This window comes from Neovison vison, chromosome 12, assembly GCF_020171115.1.
Source record: "Neovison vison isolate M4711 chromosome 12, ASM_NN_V1, whole genome shotgun sequence".
NCBI classification, from domain to species: domain Eukaryota; kingdom Metazoa; phylum Chordata; class Mammalia; order Carnivora; family Mustelidae; genus Neogale; species Neogale vison.
In genome coordinates, this window is record NC_058102.1 from 66543537 (window position 1) to 66564380 (window position 20844).

Below are 20844 nucleotides of genomic sequence, written 5' to 3' on the forward strand. Positions count from 1 at the left end.
GATAGTTCTTAAAGGGTAGCTGCAGGGACGCCTGGGTGGCTCAGTTGGTTAAGCAGCTGCCTTCAGCTCAGGTCATGATCCCAGCGTCCTGGGATCGAGTCCCACATCGGGCTCCTTGCTCGGCAGGGAGCTGCTTCTCCCTCTGCCTCTGCCTGCCTCTCTGTCTGCCTGTGCTTGCTCTCTCTCCCTCTCTCTCTGACAAATAAATAAAATCTTCAAAAAAAAAAAAAAAAGGTAGCTGCAGTAAGGAAAATCATATAGTTGCAATGAAATTTTTGTATTCTGCCACATTTTCTTTTCTTGCACTTTAAATGAGTCCTTTATGCATGAATTTCTTAAGCATTTTTATTTGGAAAATATTGATTCAGTATACTATGCATCTCCTCTAGAATTTGACACATTTCATTATATCATAACAAAAACAAAGGTTACATTTGTTAATATAATCATCAATCTCATCAGAAAAGCCTTTAAGTATCTGAAAGTAGATACAAATTTTCCAAAATTCTAATTTTGCTTTAAAGCTCAACTTTTATCATGGGCAACAAAAACAGTTTTCTGGAGATGCTGGGCTCACTCTGTTTACTTTGGAGAAAATGTCTGCCAAATACTAAAGTCTGCATAGTCTCTGTTATTCAGTAAAATGGTTTTCCATAAAAACTGTTGACTTTAGTTGCAACTCAAACAGGAGAATTTCTCTCAAGACAACCATCATACTTTGGGATGTAGTAATGTCTATGGTCCTCCCATTTTTGATGCCCACCCTTTTCTCTTCCTTCCAGTTGGCCAAATTTGAGACAAGTTATCAAAGTGAGTTACCATTTTCTGAACTCCTGTTTTACTCTATAATTCTTCCCTGAAACTACTCTCTTACTATGCTTACCAAAGCTCTCCATTTTGTTAAATCCAAATAACTGTTTTGTTTGTTTGTTTGTTTGTTTCAATCCCTACTTTTCTTGACATCAAAGTGACCTCCTACATCGTTGACTATTTCTGTTTTCCTTTTCTTGGCTTGCATAACAGCATGTTGCTTTTACTCTACTTATATGGCTGACTCTGTTCAGTTCTTTGGAACTTTCTCCTCTCTCTCGATTTTAAATTTTGGAGTTCTTTCAGGGTTCAAGCCTAGTACCACTTGTTACTCTATACTCTCCAGTGAGGTGATTATACATAACAATAATTTCCATGGTTACCATTACCATCTGTCTGCTGAAAAAAGAAACAAACCTTATTAGCATCTTCAAGTCATTCCTTTTTTCTCTGAGCTGCCAGGTAGATTTAGTTGCCTACTTACCTTGCCATCTGAATATATCATGGGCACCTCAAACTCTATACCAAAGAAACAGTACCACCTCCATGTTCTTTCTGAGGCAGTACGCTGGCGGTTCCCAACTTGGCCTCCTTCTATATTATCCACCCCCAAAATATATGATAATTCCATCTACTATTTCTAGAATTTGTCTATTTCTTTCCTTTATTACTACTACTTTACTTCTGCCACTCACTCTCTTTTACACAGACTTTGGACACATTCTATTAACTTTTTTCCCTGCTTCTAATTTTCCCCAAATTAATGTAAATTATCATTATGTCATACTTACACTCAAAAATTTCAATGTGTCTGCCCTTATCTATGGAATAAAATTCAGACTCACAATTCATAATACTAGCCACCCTTCAAGCTAATTTCAAAGTAATTTATTGTTAAAAACTCCTGACACAGAAGTACTATCTATATACTCATAATAACTTAATACATTCTGCCATACCTTACTGGTAATAAGTAATAACTTACATGACTGTAAATTCTTTAAGACAAAATCACAGTCATCAAATTGCACAGTGATGTGCAAATATGAAATTTTCAAAATATTTGCTTACTAAATTTAAATCTAAATCTCAAAAATTAGTGCTATGTTTTGTTGGCATATGTATATTTAATATCTACAGATACACTACTTAGAAGTATTTCAAAATTGGCTTTAAAAGTCACATATCTTTTTACAAATATATACTTACATACACATACATTATATGTGATGATAACTGTATATACCAAGTACTTATGAGTGTCACAACATATATTCTCTTTTAACAATAATTATCTAAATCTGCAGTATTTTGATGTCATTCCAGTCCTGTATAATGTAAATTTAACCATAATACATATAGCAGAATTCTAAATTTAACAGGAAAAACAAGAAAGAAAAAAACTCTGATTTTTCTGTAGTGGGGTTTTATAACAAAAAAAGTAGATTGGCTTATACCAAAAAAGTAGATTGCCACCACTAATGAAGTCAGTGTTTAAATTCCACTTACTTACAAAGAAACCCAATATTACAGAAATACCTTTGCAGCAGATACTAATGCCTCTTTATTTCTTTGCCTTTCTTCCTCCAAACATTTTTCCAGTATTTCCTGTAAATGATAAGACAGTTGGGTAGACAGTACAAGTATTATTTGAGATAATTATTTGAGGTAACAACACATTCTTTCTACACTCCGAGCAAACTTCAAGTATTACCTTCTGTTCTTGAGACTGCTGAATCAAAGCTTCCTTTATTTTTTCTTTCAGCAGTTCCTTCTCTGTATCTAACATTTCAAGGAGCCTCTGATGCTACAAGGAAAGATAAACAGACTATGATTATGGCTCTGAGACCAATAATCTATCAACAAGGAGTATAGCTCATGGAATTCACTGGCCTGGCCGCACTGAAATAGTCACTAGAGGAAACAATGGGTAGATTGCTGAAACGAAGACTTACCAAAAAAACCCCATTCACCTTTTTCCAATCAGCGCAAAAGAACTTCTTGTGGCCCCAAACTCAGCAACGTACATGACATGAGATCTAACTTAGGCACACTAGTCCAAAATGGAAAATAAATCAGAAAATGATAAAATGTCTTTAATCAAAATTAAATTTAGAAAAACTACTCACTAAAGTTATTAGTCTACGGCAAAAGAAGCAAATAAATAATAACTGATGTCTGATGAATGATCATAACATATTATTTGTGCTTCTAGTAAAGCACTGTTAAAGAAAGGGAGAGGTTATTTACTGTTCTCACTCTAAGATTCAGAAAATAAAACAGTAACAGGAACTTATTTATGTGATAGCTAATGTTACAATATACAGAATTCATGTATTTACTTTTACTCCCGTGTGCTAGCAAAAAAGCACACACAACCATTAGCCAGTTTTCATGGATTGGGCACTTGGAATTGAGAGTTTTCCAAGAAAATTCAACTTTTTTTTTTTTTTAAAAAGATTTTTATTTATTTATTTGTGAGAGAGAGAGGGAGAGAGAGCGAGCACAGGCAGACAGAGAGGCAGGCAGAGGCAGAGGGAGAAGCAGGCTCCCTGCCGAGCAAGGAGCCCGATGTGGGACTCGATCCCAGGACGCTGGGATCATGACCTGAGCTGAAGGCAGCTGCTTAACCAACTGAGCCACCCAGGCGTCCCAAGAAAATTCAACTTTTGTATCATCAATATCTTCAACAGAGAGAAGCCAGATACTTGTTCTGGAACAGTGCTTTTACGAGAAACAAAACCAAAAAGAATATATATATTTCTACTTACAAAGATTTCACATTCAGTTACTAAAGGGCAAAGAAGAACATTTTCTCCAATTCCTCTGATTTTGAAGCCTCTTTAAATATGAACTTATTTGAATATCCAGTATTTTAAAATGGATCTGTAAGGTGCCTCGTTAGCGCAGTAGGTAGCGCGTCAGTCTCATAAAATGGATCGGTGTCTTTCAATGTTGTTCTGAGTTCAATATTTTTTAGGGAACAGTCCACATGAAGAGTAAGTGACCAAACAGCCATGTCTAGTTAAGAGAATCTATTATTCCTATTTTTTTTAAAAGATTTTATTTATTTATTTGACAGACAGAGATTATAAGTGGGCGGAGAGGCAGGCAAGAGAAAGAGGAGGAAGCAGGCTTTCTGCTGAGCAGAGAGCCCAATGCAGGGCTTGATCCCAAGACCCTGGGATCATGACCTGAGCGGAAGGCAGAGGCTTTAACCCACTGAGCCACCCAAGCGCCCCTATTATTCCTATTTTTAAATATAAATTTATTTTTTACCTTATTTTTCAAGAAAATAAGAAAAATCACATGATGTGCTTTTTCATTAAAAAAAAAAAATCCAAACTGTGATACAAATTACAACTTGATTATGAGAAATTATTTGTACCATATCAATTTGGGGAAAGCAGCTGACAAATCAGTAGACTTATCGTATGCTAAGTTTTGAGACTTTAATTTCATATTCTTTTAAGTCTAGATACACATAAATGTCATTGAATCAGAAAAAAAAATACATAATCCTACTTCAAATACACACACGAGAAAAAAGTTTAAAAATGTTATACCAGGCAAAGAATTAGATTTAGAAATGATAAATACAGTTCCCATATGAAACCAAAAATATTCAGTTTAGGCTTTGTGGTAGGGATAAACATAACGAAATAGAAAACCAATAAAAGCTATAAGAAATAAACTAAACAACGAAGTTTTCAGAGTCATTAATAGCTTTGAAAATCATTTCTTCTTAAAAAGAACTGTTACATTAATAAGTCAGGTTAATGGAAATCATTAAGTAATTAATTGTAAGTAGGCCAAGTTTTTCCAGTGGTCCAAGAACTAGTTCAAGAGGGTATGTTAGCTGAAATGACAATGTAGTGTTTAGAAAATTCATTCCTGATCATTATTTCTTCATTCTGACAGTACACTATAATAGAAGACTACTCTTGAGCTTTCTTCTATAAGAATAAACTCAAAATTACCATTGGAAAGAAGTATCCTACATAAAAGATACTTTAAGTAAAATCATCCATCTGCTTGAGAAAACAACAATTAGGTTACTGAATTTCTTATACATTCAGGTCATGATAGCTGATGCTTTGGGGGCATTTTTTAGGTTTCAGAGATTGTTAAAAGGGCTTTACATGTAGTGGTACCACATTAAATCCACAACAAACTGCTAAATCAGGCAATATTCTTCCTCATTTCAGATGAGTGGCCTGAGACTTAGAGAAATTATGAAACTGCCAGGTCTCTAATGAATCACGGTCGGCAATGATCGTATCAGTATACTCATTATCAACAGTAATAATTACCTACTAGCTAAAGGTGGCCTCAGCATTGCCCTGATGTTACCCAATATCTAAAAGCTCCTTATTACAAGTTGTATGTCAGGTAAGACCTCACTTGCATTTGGTTTTAAAAGCATTTGACTAGGGCTACCTGGGTGGCCAGGTTGGTTCAGCGTCTGCCTTTGGGCTCAGGTCATGATCTCAGACTCCTGGGACTGAGCCAGGCATTGGGCTCCCTGCCAAGCAGGGCTCTCTGCTGCTCCTCCTGCTTGTTCTCGCTCACGCCTTCTCTTTCTGTCAAATAAATAAATAAAATCTTTAAAATAATTTGACTAACCTATACTTCTGATTTTTTTTTAGAGTAACATTAAAATAAGATGATTTTCTGAAAAAAAGTAATATAAGGAGAGAGGATTCAGAAGACGCTGAATGGCATGAGAAATGTTAACTCTTAAAATTAAAGTTAATTTATAAAATGAATAATTTACAAGTAGCTAATCAAGGACAACAGAAACGGAAAATACGTTATTCTTATAAAAGTGTCAGGTGGTAAAAAAAAGTCACCCAGAGTTCTATCACCTAAATGACAACCATTTAGGCAAACATCCTTCTGGAGGGCTCTCTGTGTATGTAAATATATAGCTATATGTATACATTTTATGTATTATGTTTATAACTACCACAGCCTTTTCAACTCAACAGTATTGTTATTTCTACAGAAATAAAATTATGCTATTATTTTTATTACCCTAATTATATATTTTACCATGTCCCACTTACACATTTATGTTTACAAAATTTTCCTTTTAAAAAAATCTTGATTTTTGTGCATGTACCTTGGGAACTTATATAATTATAGCCTCATGAAATATTCCTAGGGTTGGTATTGGCAGGTTGATGACTGAGCACAGTTTATATTTTATGCATGCCCTCAAACTGTATTCCAGAAAGAAAATACAAAATTATACCTTAGTTGACTACTGACGATCAATAGTAGGAAAAGAGACAAGGTAGATTCTTCCAGAGAACAGAATCATGGACGGGATGAGCAACTAACCAAGGAAACTGTTCCACTGTTGGCACAGGGATACCAACAATATTTGGTATCTGCTATAAGCCAAGCCTGGCTGTTTATTTCATCATCCTCCCTGTTTGAAAATGGGAATGTTTGTTGCATCTTTTCTGTTCTTCTTCTTCTTTCTGAATGCACTGATTATAGTTATGGGTGGTGGAGGCAAGGGCCCTTCTATTTCCACATTATCTGTTTTTGTTTTTGTTTTTTTTCAAAGTTTTTGTGGGGGTGGCTTGATCAGTAATTTTCTCATTTAAGAGGTTTCTCCAATGTTTGGTCAACTTTTTCAATCCATGCGTACGAAAATCTCAGACACAAAAACGCTGGTAGGAAATACTGTGTATGTGGGGAAGCTTTACAGGAACTGCAAATAGCTGGCTTTTTCATGGTTGTGGTGGCAATTTCCAAATGTCAGGTCTATGTAGCACCATTTTCTGTTAAGCTGCTCTTTTTGCCTCGAAAAAAAATTCCCCAATCTTCTCACTGGTAGGATGTGGGCGAAGAGGGTATGGGTAAAAAGGTAACTATAAGGTGGATTTTGGGATAATCTCCCAGTTTTTAGTTCCTGCCTTATGAGGTCAAATTAGTAGGTCTAACTACTCCTTTGTCCTGCTACGGTATACAGTAAGTATCTGAATTAAGAACGATGTGCATGGAAAGTTTCAACCATTCCTCCTGCTTTTCAAGCTCCACAGCACCTAGTGCCCCTTATTCCTGAGTCATTCTACGGTTTTGTAGGACAGAGCAGCTTGTTTCACAAGGGTTTCACCTCAACGGTCTAAGATTACAACATGTTAGCCTCTGCTGAGTCAGTGAGATTTGCCTGTATCTTATCCCTGTTAGTTTATTGCTTTTATTTATTTATTTTTGGTTTCTTTTGGTGTCATTTTAGTGATTTTTGAGAGAGAAGAGGTACAGAAGGTAGAAGAGATGAGCATATTCAGTTCACCGTATTTATCTAGATTTAGAATCACTTTTAAAAAAAAAAGATTTTATTTATTTATCTGACAGACATTGAGATCACAAGTAGGCAGAGAGGCAGGCAAAGAGAGTGGGGGGGAAGTCGGCTCCCCACCGAGCAGAGAGTCCAAGATAGTGACCTGAGCAGAGGCTTAACCCACTGAACCACCGAGGTGCCCCCTAGAATCACTTTTTAAAAACACTGAATTACATCTGAGTTTCTGACTCAACCTTACGTACCAAGCACTGTGTTAGGAACTTTACAAGTCTTACTGGGAACCCTCACAACAACCCAGAAATGTCTTATTACTTACATTTGACAGATTTTCAAACTGCGTTCCAGACAGGTTATATAAATTGCCTACATTCACAGGACTAATTAATAGTTAAACTAAAACTGGGACCCAGTAGAAGTTGAATAGAAAATCCATGGACTTTGCACTAGATTATCTAGAATCAACATACAACTAAGGGCTCTGTTACATCTCGAAGGACTGTTTCTTTGACTTTCTGAGTTTCAGTCATACACTGGGACTGTTCACCTAGTCTTACAGTTATGTGCTGGTCATGATATATAGTTATGTGCTGGTCATGATATGTCTATTCTCCCCCAATTCTTATATCTGGCCCCTTAATGGAATGTAATCGAGATGGCAAGATCACAAAAACTAGAAGGAAAGGGGACTCATTCTTGACAAATTAACTTTTATGGGGGGGGGCAAGACTGTAGGTTATTTAGGTAGCTGAATCTCTCCCATTGGAATTGCAAGAAATACACACAGCCAAAAACTTGACTCAGTAATCAATGCCTGTATCAGCCAACACATTTTCTTTTTCTCAAAGACATACATACTCTCAGGGAAGAGACTTTTCTGAAAGAATAGATAAACATATAAGCCACAATTACAAAAACTGTATTACGGTATTTCTGTAAGGTCAAAAAAAGACATTCTTCTGTTCCATTTATATTTTGGGGGCATCTCCTTGGGAGGGAACATATCTCATTATAATTAATACAGGCATTAGAATCTTATTCCCATAGTGTAGTAGTGGTTATCATGTTTGACTGAAACACAGGCAGTAGAATCAGATAGACCTGGAGTCAATCACTAGTTCTTCCCTTATGAAAGGTACAACTTAAGTTTTTCTAAGCCTCTGTTTTTTCTTTTATTATATAAAGCTAATTATGCCAACCTCACAGTTTTGAAAATTAAATGATGTAATGCAGGTAATGTATCTGATACTCAAAAATGTTAACTAGACTTCCTGTCAAATAGCTGATAAATGTATGATATAAAGTTTGCTTATGAAGAGGAATTTTTTTTCATATAAAGAATTAGTTGCTGCTCAAACATAAAGGCCTCAGAAGGAACATCCATCCCCTTTTTCAATAATAATTTCAAAAATATCTTTCAGTAAAATAGAGTGTTAACTTTTATAATCCATACCAATTTCATTTCCATGGATATTGCTAACTGGTAGACCTTATAATCAGGGCTTTACTCCTGTCAGAGTACCTGAATCTAGGGAAAAATGATCCAAGACTAAAAGTAGTTACTCTAGACATTCCATTTTGAAACTTCTTAAATTGTTTTCTTATTTCAAAATAAATCAAGATTGCAATGTGTATTTGTTCTCAACATGACTGCTGTCTTTCCTATTTCCAGACTTGAGTGAGACCAAGCCCTCTCTGTAAAATCCGACCACGACCACTCTGCTATACTTTGAGCAACAATGGGTAGCGGCAGCAACTCTGGATCCAAGGACACAAAACATGGATTCAAACTCTTGCTCTCCTTGTTAGCTCTACATTAGTTACGTGGTATTTGACATTTTAAATCTGAAATGCAGTATGATCTCCTGAAAGTGAGGATTAAAATCCAGTTTATAGGGTTTTTCTGATGATTAACTGATCATATAAATGAAATGTTTCTCATAAAGCATCATACCTACTTTTAAGTGTTCATAATCTTTAGTTGTTAGAGTTATGAACTTCAACAGAAAATGTGAGCAGTATCCTGTGGATGTTCATTTTCTATTATTCCATTTTTGTTAAATTCGTCTTTTTTTTTTTAAAGATTTTATTTATTTATTTCACAGAGAGAGAGAGAGAGAGAGAGAAAGATCACAAGTAGGCAGAGCAGCAAGCACAGAGTGGGGGAAGCAGGCTCCCTGCTGAGCAGAGAGTCTGGTATGGGGCTCGATCCCAGGACCCTGAGATCATGACCTGAGCTGAAGGCAGAGGCTTAACTTGCTGAGCCACCCAGGCGCCCCTCTATTATTCCTTTTTAAAAATTGTTTAGATGATCAATCTTTAAGGCAGAAATTCAACAACATACTTTAATATCTTATTTTTATATTAAATTATCCTACATTAAAGTTTATCTTTATGTATCAACTTATAAATTATACATAATTTCTACATCTATATGTAAATGTATAAATTCATGCTTTTTTTGAAACATGCATACAAGAAATATTTACTTGGTGCCTACCAACACAGGATACTGTACTAGTTTCTAGGGATGGTGCCCTCACAAATATTAATATCTAAAAGACAATCCATGAATCAATTCCTTACATTTCAATTATAGAACTATTTTGTAAGAAAAAAAAAAACTTCAAGGAATACATTAACAATGAATTTTTCCTCTCACTGCAAAATAACTTTTAGGCTTTGGAAATAAATAAATAGATAGATAGATAGATAAATAAAAATGAACCCCTCTTCCCCCGAAAAAAAATACCACACACAAATTTTAAATGACAAGTCAGAACAGAAAAAAATATATCTATAGAGTACACGTCTCATGATGAACACTGAGCAATGTATAAGGTACTATTATACTACTAAAACTGCTACTTCTACTTCCATTTTTCTTTTGTGGTAAAATATAAGTGCAACAACAACAAAAAAATGTCTTGTCTTCTTTTTAAAAGACTTTATTTATTTGAGAGAGAGAATGCAAGTAGGGTGGAGCTGAGGGGAAGGGAGAGGAAGAAAGAATCTGAAGCCGACTAAGCTCAGCCCAGAGCCTGATGCAGGCTCCACCCCACAACTCTGAGATCATAACCTGAGCCAAAATCAAGAGCCAGATGCTTAACCAACTGAGCCACCCAGGTGCCCCACAACAAAAATTTTCTGTTTTAACCTTTTTAAAGTAGACAAGTGGCATTAATTATATTCACAATGCTTTGGAGCTATCCCCATTGTTTCTTAATTTTTTCATAATCCCCAACAGAAACTGTGCGCCCATTAAGCAAGGACTTATTGCTCCTCATCCCAGCTCCTGGTAACTTCCAACCTACTTTCTGTCTCTAAGAATTTGCCCATTCTAGACATTTCATATAAGTGGAATCAAATAGTATTCATATTTTTGTTTGGCTAATTTCACTTGGCAAAATGTTTTCAAGCCTCATCCATGTTGTAGTATGTATATGAGTATCATTCCTGTTTATGGCTGAATGATAATCCACTGTGTACATATACCACTTTTATCTATTCATTTGTTGATGGACACTTGGGGTGTTTCCACCTTTTGACTATTAGAATTTGCTGCTATGAATATTCATATATAAAACTGTATATTGAGTCTCTGTTTTCAATTACTTTTGAGTATATATCTATTAGTAGAAGTATTTGGTCACATAATAATTTTGTTTAATTTTTTGAGGAACCACCAAACTGCTTTCTCTGATTACTCCATTTTATATTCCCACAGCAATGTACAAGGAGTCTAATATTTCCACATTCTCTATATTTATTATTTCCTTTTTTCTTATTATTACTATAGTCATCTTAGTAATTGGAAATGGTATCTCATTGTGATTTTTTTTAAATTTCTCTAAATATGTTGAATATCTTTACAAATGCTACTTCTACTTCTAATACCCTACTACACCTTTTCAACTATTAATAGTATTATTAGCACAAATAGGAAAATGACTAGAGCTCTTTTTGCAGTCTTTATAGGACTGTAGTAGAAAGTGTACTGGACTTGAGGTTTGTTTCTTGTCTGAGACTCTGCAAAAGCAGGGATGACTTTCCTCTCTGGGCCAAATGCCTTTCTTCTCTGGATGACTTTAATCACTATAAACAAGAAATTATAATGTTAAGAAACAGCTTGGCCAAAAAGATTTTATCCTTCCTTTATTCTATCTAAAATAAAGTATAAAGCATATCTGGAGATTGTCTGTATTACACCTGCCTTCTGCCTTAATACAGAATTCCTTACTTGTCCAAAAGTATCAACACCCTAGAAATGGCTCACATGATTTTTGATGGTATGAGGAATGGTAAATACTTTCTTCTGCACCTTACTAGCTGACCATACCAAGGTGGGGATGTTCTGGACACATTTGTTCTGTCCAGAGACAAAGCTGAACCAACTGGCAACATGCAATCATAAAATTCTTGTCCAAATATTTATAATCAAACACAGAGGAACTTCCGTGAAAATTTCAAGACATACCTTTATGCATTTTAAAAAACACTATGAAAATTAATTGAAATCTATACCAGGAAATCTCATTTAAGAACAGTGAAGAGTTTACTACATTTTGCTTATCTAAAATATTATGTTGACAGATTCATAAAAATTGAAATTTTAGAGTTTTTATAATATTAAATAAATGCAAACTAAACAGGTCTATTAATCTTACAGAGTAGATGCTTAATGCAAAGGTCTCAAGGACAGTCCTTTGAAATTCAGCCTAAAACAAAAGGCATTCAGAAATAGATTATGCTATTTCTTCCTTTTGGAAGAAGTTCTTCCAAGTGAAAAATGTTTGATGCAGACTCAAATATAAATATGGAGGTTATATGGTTTTTACTTGATTCCTATAAAAAATATTTAAAAATCTCTTCTTTCTTGGAATATGAGTCACAAGAGATATTGTAAAGAGATTTAATCACAATCACACATGGACAGTGTTTTGTATATTAAATGTTAGACTAAGCAGTTACAGAAGCTCTTGTTCAGGTATACAGTTACCTATTTATGACAGGTCCACAAACTTCACCTTATTTTATACATGGGGTATGTGCGTGGGTGTGTTAAGTATATATTCTGTAATGCAAACTCAAGAAGCACCATCTTTCACTTTCTGTAAAGCACAAACCCTGAACAAGATCAAGTGGTCTGGTAGGAAAGTCTTAAAGCACAAGCTCATATATTCCTCCATTTAACATGACTTTACAGACACTGAATAAACTTAATAAATGTCTTAATCAAAAGTGATTCAGAGACATCTCACCCATTCATGGACCAACACATTAAATACTGTTTAGAAAGAAAACCTAAAAAAGATGAACTATGAGATTAAATCTACTCATAGCAGTTACAAGTCCAATAATATTAATAAATTTCTTAAAGTGAATAAAATAAAACTATAATACAAGCTACACTACACTTATTTCACCTAAACAGACCTATTTCTAATAGGCATGAAACAATGTAAACAAAGAAGTTATTTGCCTTTGATTTAAGGGAGAAATACAAAGGAATGAGACAAAAATTGAGTGATATATCAGCACAAAAAAAGGTAAGACTGGTTTATACTTCCATAATGAGGTTTCTATATTTGGATAGTGTCCATATTATTAAATGCCAAAGATATGTCCCAATCCTAAGTTTAAGTAGAATATTTCTGCTTCACCGTTTTCGAATGAAATAGCTTTTGAAAATGCATCTGAATCCTATTATTTCATCCACTTGCCTAAGTACAATACAATAAGCTTGCTTCAACAAAAGTGCCTTTCAAATGGACATATGAAATAAATGACACGTGTATATAAGATACTACCCTTAGCAAAAAAGAAAAAAAAAAAAAGAAACAGATTTATCTGCACCTCCTAAGAAACATAATACAACAGGTGTAGTACTTTTCAGGAACCAATTGATACCATAGTAACTGTCCCCAAGTCTGGTCTGTGCTTCCTACTCCTAAAATTTATCATCAGAAAATACCAATGGTTAGCTCTCCATTTCTCATGTTTGTCCATTTTATAACCTCCACTTTTATACTCTGTACAGTAATATCCCTAAACTAGTTAGAATCAGACATTTTTGAGAAATAAGCTAACAAAAGAATATTCTGATTTATTGCAGAATGAGGATTTGCTAGACAAAAATCAATATCAAGCACAGCTCTTACAGTTAGCATTGTGTTTCTTATGTCAAAAATTCAGTTTTATCCTTATTTTGTATATGTATATGTATATGTATGGGTGCACACATATATACACATATAATACATAATATTACACATATAAAATTTTGGAAAAATAAGTGTTGACGTAAGTGATAGGAATATATGTTTCATCAAACAAATGCAATTATGATAAAATGGAAATCATTAAACTTGTTGAAATGAATGGTTACCCTAAATTGGATACTCCCTGAAGTAAGGACAGTCTACACAAAGTTTCTAATACTGAAATACTACAACTGAGTAATCTGTCTATAAAGATGAGGTATATAAAAATGAATTAAAAAGGTAAGGTATAATTATTGATCTCATAATTTTTAGATGTCAGGGAAATGAAAACTCTTATATTAGGTAAACTTATTAATCAGTATTAGTGTATTTTCAAAAAGACATTTTGTACAAAAGTAGGAGACTGTTTATAATGCAAAAGAATAAAAACAATACCTAAGAAGATACAGCGAAATTTGTTATAAAAGTATAAAAGCCAAAACATTTAAAATGTCCAACAAATGGGTTCAGTATAAGAAATGATAGTATGTCAACTAAAAGGAGTATCATATGATTATTAAGCATAAAACTATGCATCAATATAGAGTTATGTTTGGGGGAGCCTAGTGGCTCAGGGGGTTAAAGCCTCTGCCTTTGGCTCAGGTCATGATCTCAGGGTCCTGGGATCGAGCTGTGCATCAGGCTCTCTGCTCAGCAGGGAGCCTGCTTCCCCCTCTCTATATGCCTGCCTCTCTGCCTACTTGTGTTCTCTGTCTGTCAAATAAATAAATTAAATCTTTAAAAAATATATGGAATTATATTTATAAATATATTTGTATTTATATAATTATATAAATAGATGTATATTTTATAAAATACAATTGAAGAAAAACCACAAGATTATCTAAAGCCATCATTATTATAACTGTAGTATTATAAGTACTTGAATAAATATTGAAAAGGATCATAAGAAAAAGAACACTATTTTATCGGGAGACTGGTGGATAGAATACTATTCTTTTTAAATTACTACCATTCTAATAAAATTCAAAAGACAAAAAACAGAATGTCCTGAAATGGCAGCAGGAATATCATAAGGGTTCTATAAGGGAAAAACGGTAGACAGGACTAAAATGTACTGAAAATACTTAAAAATAAATAATCTAACATACATATCGTCTATATTTTAGAAAAAAATTGAAAAGCTGTGAAAATGCAGATTTTTCACAAGTAATTTACTCTTTTTTTGTTGTTGTTAAATTTTACAAGGTACAGAAAAACACAGACATAGGGGAAAATCTGGATTAGGTATATTTTGTTGGGTAAATATTTGATCCTAGTGCTCAAATCTGACCCTATTGGTCTATGGTATATTATCAGCCATTTGGAATTAAGACCTTCCATAATCTAGCCCTGATAAATTTTTTCCCCAAAGTAATATATCTCCAAAGTCATTTCAAAATGTTATTTTATTTTACATTTATTCATTACACCACCATTTCCATATTTCTCAACACATTTAATAGATACTCTCAAAAATGTTTTATGGATGAAAGAAGATTAATTAAAAGATGTGTATTTGGGTAGAATATTTAATTAACATGATGAGTATTTTAAAACAGTAGGTAAATGGAAAACAAACAAACAAATAAATAAATATAAACCACTTAATAGGAATAAAGTACACATGACTTCCTAAAAGTGTTTCATTAACATGTTTTTCTATAGAACATCTTACATTTTTACTCTGAGAGGTATGGTTTGGAAAGGGGTAGTTTAAATCATTATTGTCTTGCCAGGCTATTTGCTGATTCTAACAATTTTAGAGGAAAAATGAATACCATTTTAAAGCTCATTAATAAAACAAAATTTTTACAATTTACATAAAACAAAGGAATAAATAAAAAGTGAGTTTTATACTTTTCTAGTTACATGATCCAAATATACGATGAAAATCTCAGTAAAAAATTTTTGGACAAATACAAAACATCACTTTAAATATTACTGAGCTGATAAGACAGTTATGTAAGTAGGCAAAACTGATAAAAAGCACAAATTCATGGAGATAAACAAGGCTGAATACATTAACTTTTCTTTGGAGACCTCAGGAATGCTAAAATTAAGAGAGTTTTGTTTTTAATAGGCTATATTTACAAACAGAAACAAAACCTAAGGGTTGAAAAGGGGAAAGTTAGGACACTCACATAAAGCTATAAGGCCTGAAACATAACACTCTAAATTGGTAAACTAGAAAGAACCCACAAAACAAAGAGAATCTGAAAGGGTTTTTTTTTTTTAGTTGGAGTGCGGAGAGAGTGAGGACAGATGTTCCCTGCTAATTCATAATCACATGCTACATTTTTGCAAGTTTGGGGCAAAAATTCCCCCACACAATGTATTTCAAAAATTCACAATTAAAACTTTGCTCCTGGGGGCACCTGGGTGGCTCAGTGGGTTAAAGCCTCTGCTTTAGGCTCAGGTCATGATCCCAGGGTCGAGCCCCGCATCAGGCTCTCTGCTCAGTGGGGAGCCTGCTTCCCCCTCTCTCCCTGCCTGCCTCTCTGCCTACTTGTGATCTCTGTCTGTCAAATAAATAATAAACAAAATCTTTAAAACAAAAACAAAAACAAAAATAAACCTTTGCCCCTGAAGGACTGTTACAAGGAGAACAATTACTCCATAGAAGAACTGACCTTAATCCTAAGCATCAAAGAATTATCACAATTAAAATTCCAATGAGGATGATCTCACAAACATAAAATACAAAATATCCAAGGAAACAAGGTAGCATAAATGTGAGAAGAAAGCTGTGCAGAATCAGACCTAAAAAAGTGGCAGACACCAGAAGGACTCAATACAAATTACATTTTGTAATTGTACATTTTGTAATTTGTACAAAAGTACATTTAATATATTTTTTAAAATTTTTTATTTTTATGGGCGCCTGGGTGGCTCAGTGGGTTAAGCCGCTGCCTTCGGCTCAGGTCATGATCTCGGGGTCCTGGGATCGAGTCCCGCATCGGGCTCTCTGCTCCGCAGGGAGCCTGCTTCCTCATCTCTCTCTCTCTCTCTCTCTCTGCCTGCCTCTCTGCCTACTTGTGATCTCTCTCTCTGTCAAATAAATAAATTAAAAAAAAAAATCTTTAAAATTTTTTATTTTTTTATTGACATATAATGTATTATTAGCCCTAGGGGTACAGGTCTGTGAATTGCCCGGTTTACACACTTCACAGCACTCACCATAGCACATACCCAATGTCCATAACCCAACCACCCTCTCCCTATCACCCTCCCCCAGGCAAACGTCAGTTGTTTTGTGAGATTAAGACTCTTATGGTTTGTCTCCCTCCAGATCCCATCTTGTTTCATTTATTCCTTTTCTATCCCCCAACCCCCCATGTTGCCTCTCAACTTCCTTGTATCAGGGAGATCATATGATAATTGTCTTTCTCTGATTGACTTATTTCGCTATGCATAATACCCTCTAGTTCCATCCGTGTCGTCGCAAATGGTAAGATTTCATTTCTTTAGATGGCTGCGTAGTACTCCATCGTATATATATAACACGTCTTCTTTATCCATTAATCTGTTGATGGAAATCTAGGTTCTTTCCATAGTTTGGCTATAGTGGACATTGCTGCTACAAACATTTGGGTGCATATGCCCCTTCGGATCACTACATTTGTAAATTTAGGGTAAATATCCACTAGTGTGATTGCTAGGTCTAGGGTAGCTCTATTTTCACGTTTTTCAGGAACCTCCATGCTGTCTTCCAGAGTGGCTGCACCAGCTTGCATTCCCACCAACAGTGTAGGCAGATTCCCATTTCTCCATATCCTCACCAGCACTGTCATTTCCTGACTTGTTAATTTTTAGAATTCTGACTGGAATGAGGTGGTATTTCATTGTAGTTTTGATTTGTACTTCCCTGATGTTGAATGATGTGGAGAACTTATTCATGTATCTGTTGGCCATCTGGATGTCTTCTTTGCAGAAATGTCTGTTCATGTCCTGTTCCCATTTCTTGATTGGATTATTTGTTCTGTGGGTGTTGAGTTTGGTAAGATTTTATACATTTTGGGATACTAGCCCTTTATCTGATTTGTCGTTTGCAAATATCTTCTCCCATTCTGTCAGTTGTCTTTTGGTTTTGTTAACTGTTTCCTTTGCTGTGCAAAAGCTTTTGATCTTGATGAAATCCCCAGAGTTCATTTTTGCCCTTGCTTCCCTTGCCTTTGGCGATGTTCCTGGGAAGAAGTTGCTGTGGCTGAGGTCAAAGAGGTTGCTGTCTGTGTTCTCCTCAAGGATTTTGATGGATTCCTTTCTCACATTGAGGTCCTTCATCCATTTTGACTCTATTTTCGTGTGTGGTGTAAGGAAATGGTCCAATTTCATTTTTCCGCATGTGGCTGTCCAATTTTCCCAACACCATTTGTTGAAGAGACTGTCTTTTTTCCATTCGACATTCTTTCCTTCTTTGTCAAAGATTACTTGACCATAGAGTTGAGGGTCTATTTCTGGGCTTTCTATTCGGTTCCATTGATCTATGTGTCTGCTTTTGTGCCAGTAACATACTGTGTTGATGACAACAGTTTTGTAATAGTGCTTGAAGTCTGGAATTGTGATGCCACCAATTTTGGCTTTCTTTTCCACATTCCTCTGGCTATTTGGGGTCTTCTCTGGTTCCATACAAATTTTAGGATTATTGGTTCCATTTCTTTGAAAAAAAAAAAAAAAAGGATGAGATTTTGATAAAGATTGCATTAAACATGTAGATTGCTTTAGACAGCATAGACATTTTAACAATATTTGTTATTCCAATCCATAAGCATGGAACATTTTTCCATTTCTTTGTGTCTTCCTCAATTTCTTTCATGAGTACTTTATAGTTTTCTGCATACAGATCCTTTGCCTCTTTGGTTAGGTTTATTCCTAGATATCTGTGGTTTTAGGTGCAATTGTAAATGGGATTGAGTCCTTAATTTCAGTTTCTTCTATCTTGTTGTTGGTGTATAGAAATGCAACTGATTTCTGTGCATTGATTTTATATCCTGACAGTTTCCTGAATTCCTGTACAAGTTCTAGCAGATTGGGAGTGGAGTCTTTTGGGTTTTCCACATAAAGTATCATATCATTTGCAAAGAGTGATAGTTTGACGACTTCTTTGCTGATTTGGATGCCTTTAATTTCTTTTTGTTGTCTGGTTGCTGAGGCTGGAACTTCTAGTACTATGTTGAATAGCAGTGATGGTAATGGACATCCCTGTTGTGTTCCTGTCCTTAGTGGAAAAGCCCTCAGTTTTTCTCCAATGAGAATGATATTTGCAGTGGGTTTTTCATAGATGGTTTTGATGATATTGAGGTATTACCCTCTATTGATCAAGAAAGGATGCTGTACTTTGTCAAATGCTTTTTCAGCATATATTCAGAGTATCATATGGTTCTTGTTCTTTCTTTTATTAATATATTATATCGCATTGATTGGTTTGCGGATGTTGAACCAAACTTGCAGCACTGGAATAAATCCCCCTTGGTCGTGGTGAATTATCCTTTTAATGTATTTTTGGATCCTATTGGCTAGTATTTTGGTGAGAATTTTTGCATCTGTGTTCGTCAAGGATATTAGTCTATAATTCTCTTTTTTGATGAGATGTTTGTCTGGTTTTAGGAACAAGGAAATGCTGGCCTCATAAAATTAGTTTGGAAGTGTTCTTCTATTTCTATTTTTTGGAACAGTTTCAGGAGAATAGGTATTAATTCTTCTTCAAATGTTTGGTAGAAATCCCCTGGGAAGCAATCTGGCCTTGGGCTCTTATTTGTTGGGAGATTTTTCATGACTGCTTCAATCTCCTGACTGGTAATGGGTCTGTTCAAGTTTTCTATTTCTTCCTGGTTCAGTTGTGGTAGTTTATATGACTCTAGGAATGCATCCATTTCATCCAGATTGTCAAATTTGCTGGCACATAGTTGCTCATAATATGTTCTTATAATTGTTTGTATTTCTTTGAAGTTGGTTGTGATGTTTCCTCATTCATGATTTTATTTACTTGGGTCCTTTCTCTTTTCGTTTTGATAAGTCTGGCCAGTGGGTTATCAATCTTACTAATTCTTTCAAAGAACCAGCTCCTTGTCTCATTGATTTGTTCTATCAGGTTTTTTTTTTGTTTCTATGTCATTGATTTCTGCTTTGAATTTTATTATTTCCCTTCTTCTGCTGGGTTTAGGCTTTCTTTGATGTTCCATTTACAGCTCCTTTAAGTGTAGGGTTAGGTTGTGTATTTGAGACCTTTCTTGTTTCTTGAGAAAGGCTTGTATCACTATATATTTTCCTCTCAGGACTGCCTTTGATGTGTCCCACAGATTTTGAACTGTTGTGTTGTCATTATCATTCATTTCCATGAATTTTTTCAATTCTTCTTTAATTTCCTGCTTGACCCATTCATTCTTTAGAAGACTCTTTAGCCTCCATGTATTTGGGTTCTTTCCAAACTTCCTCTTGTGGTTGAGTTCTAGCTTCAGAGCACTGTGGTCTGAAAATATGCAGGGAATGATCCCAATCTTTTGTTACCAGTTGAAAACTGATTTGTGATCCAGGATGTGATCTACCCTGGAGAATGTTCCATGTGTACTAGAGAAGAATGTGTATTCTGTTCTTTTGGGATGGAATGTTCTAAATATATCTGTGATGTCTATTTGGTCCAGAGTGTCATTTAAGGCCTTTATTTCCTTGTTGATCTTTTGCTTGGATGATCTATCCATTTCAATGAAAGTGGTGTTAAAGTCCTCTACTATTACTGTATTATTGCTGATGTGTTTCTTTGATTTTTTATTAATTGGTTTATATAGTTGGCTGCTCCCACGTTAGGGGCATAGATATTTAAAATTGTTAGCTCTTCTTATTTGACAGACCCTTTGATTATGATATAGTGTCCTTCCTCATCTCTTATTATAGTCTTTGGCTTAAAATCTAATTGATCTGATATAAGGATTGCCACCCCAGCTTTCTTTTGATGTCCATTAGCATGGGAAATTGTTTTCCACCCCTCACTTTAAATCTGGAGGTGTCTTTGGGTCTAATATGAGTTTCTTGTAGACAGCATATTGATGGGTTTTGTTTGTTTGTTTGTTTGTTTTTAATCCCTTCTGATATTCTGTGTCTTTTGATTGGGGCATTTAGCCCATTTACATTCAGGGTAACTATTGAGAGAAATGAATTTAGTGCGGTTGTATTGCCTGTAAGGTGATTATTACTATAAAACTAGTCTCTGTTCCTTTCTGATCTACTACTTTTAGGCTCTCTCTTTGCTTAGAGGACCCCTTTCAATATTTCCTATAGAGCTGGTTTGGTGTTTACAAATTCTTTGAATTTTTGTTTGTCCTGGAAGCTTTTTATCTCTCCTTCTATTTTCAATGATAGCCTAGCTAGATATAGTATTCTTGGCTACATGTTTTTCTCATTTAGTGCTCTGAATATATCATGCCAGTTTTTTCTGGCCTGCCAGGTCTCTGTGGATAA

The 20844-nt window shown here is 34.8% G+C and overlaps 1 protein-coding gene across 2 annotated transcripts in view; it reads right to left on the minus strand.

Annotated features, from left to right (window-relative positions):
• CCDC91 (coiled-coil domain containing 91) overlaps nt 1-20844 on the minus strand; it is a 347220-nt gene that overhangs the window by 86772 nt on the left and 239604 nt on the right. For both annotated transcript variants that reach the window (XM_044226465.1, XM_044226466.1), the window contains 2 exons: nt 2525-2617; nt 2350-2418 (listed from right to left, as the gene is read on the minus strand). In XM_044226465.1, the coding sequence (XP_044082400.1) occupies nt 2350-2418; nt 2525-2617 (162 nt within the window). The remainder of the gene's footprint in view (nt 1-2349; nt 2419-2524; nt 2618-20844) is intronic.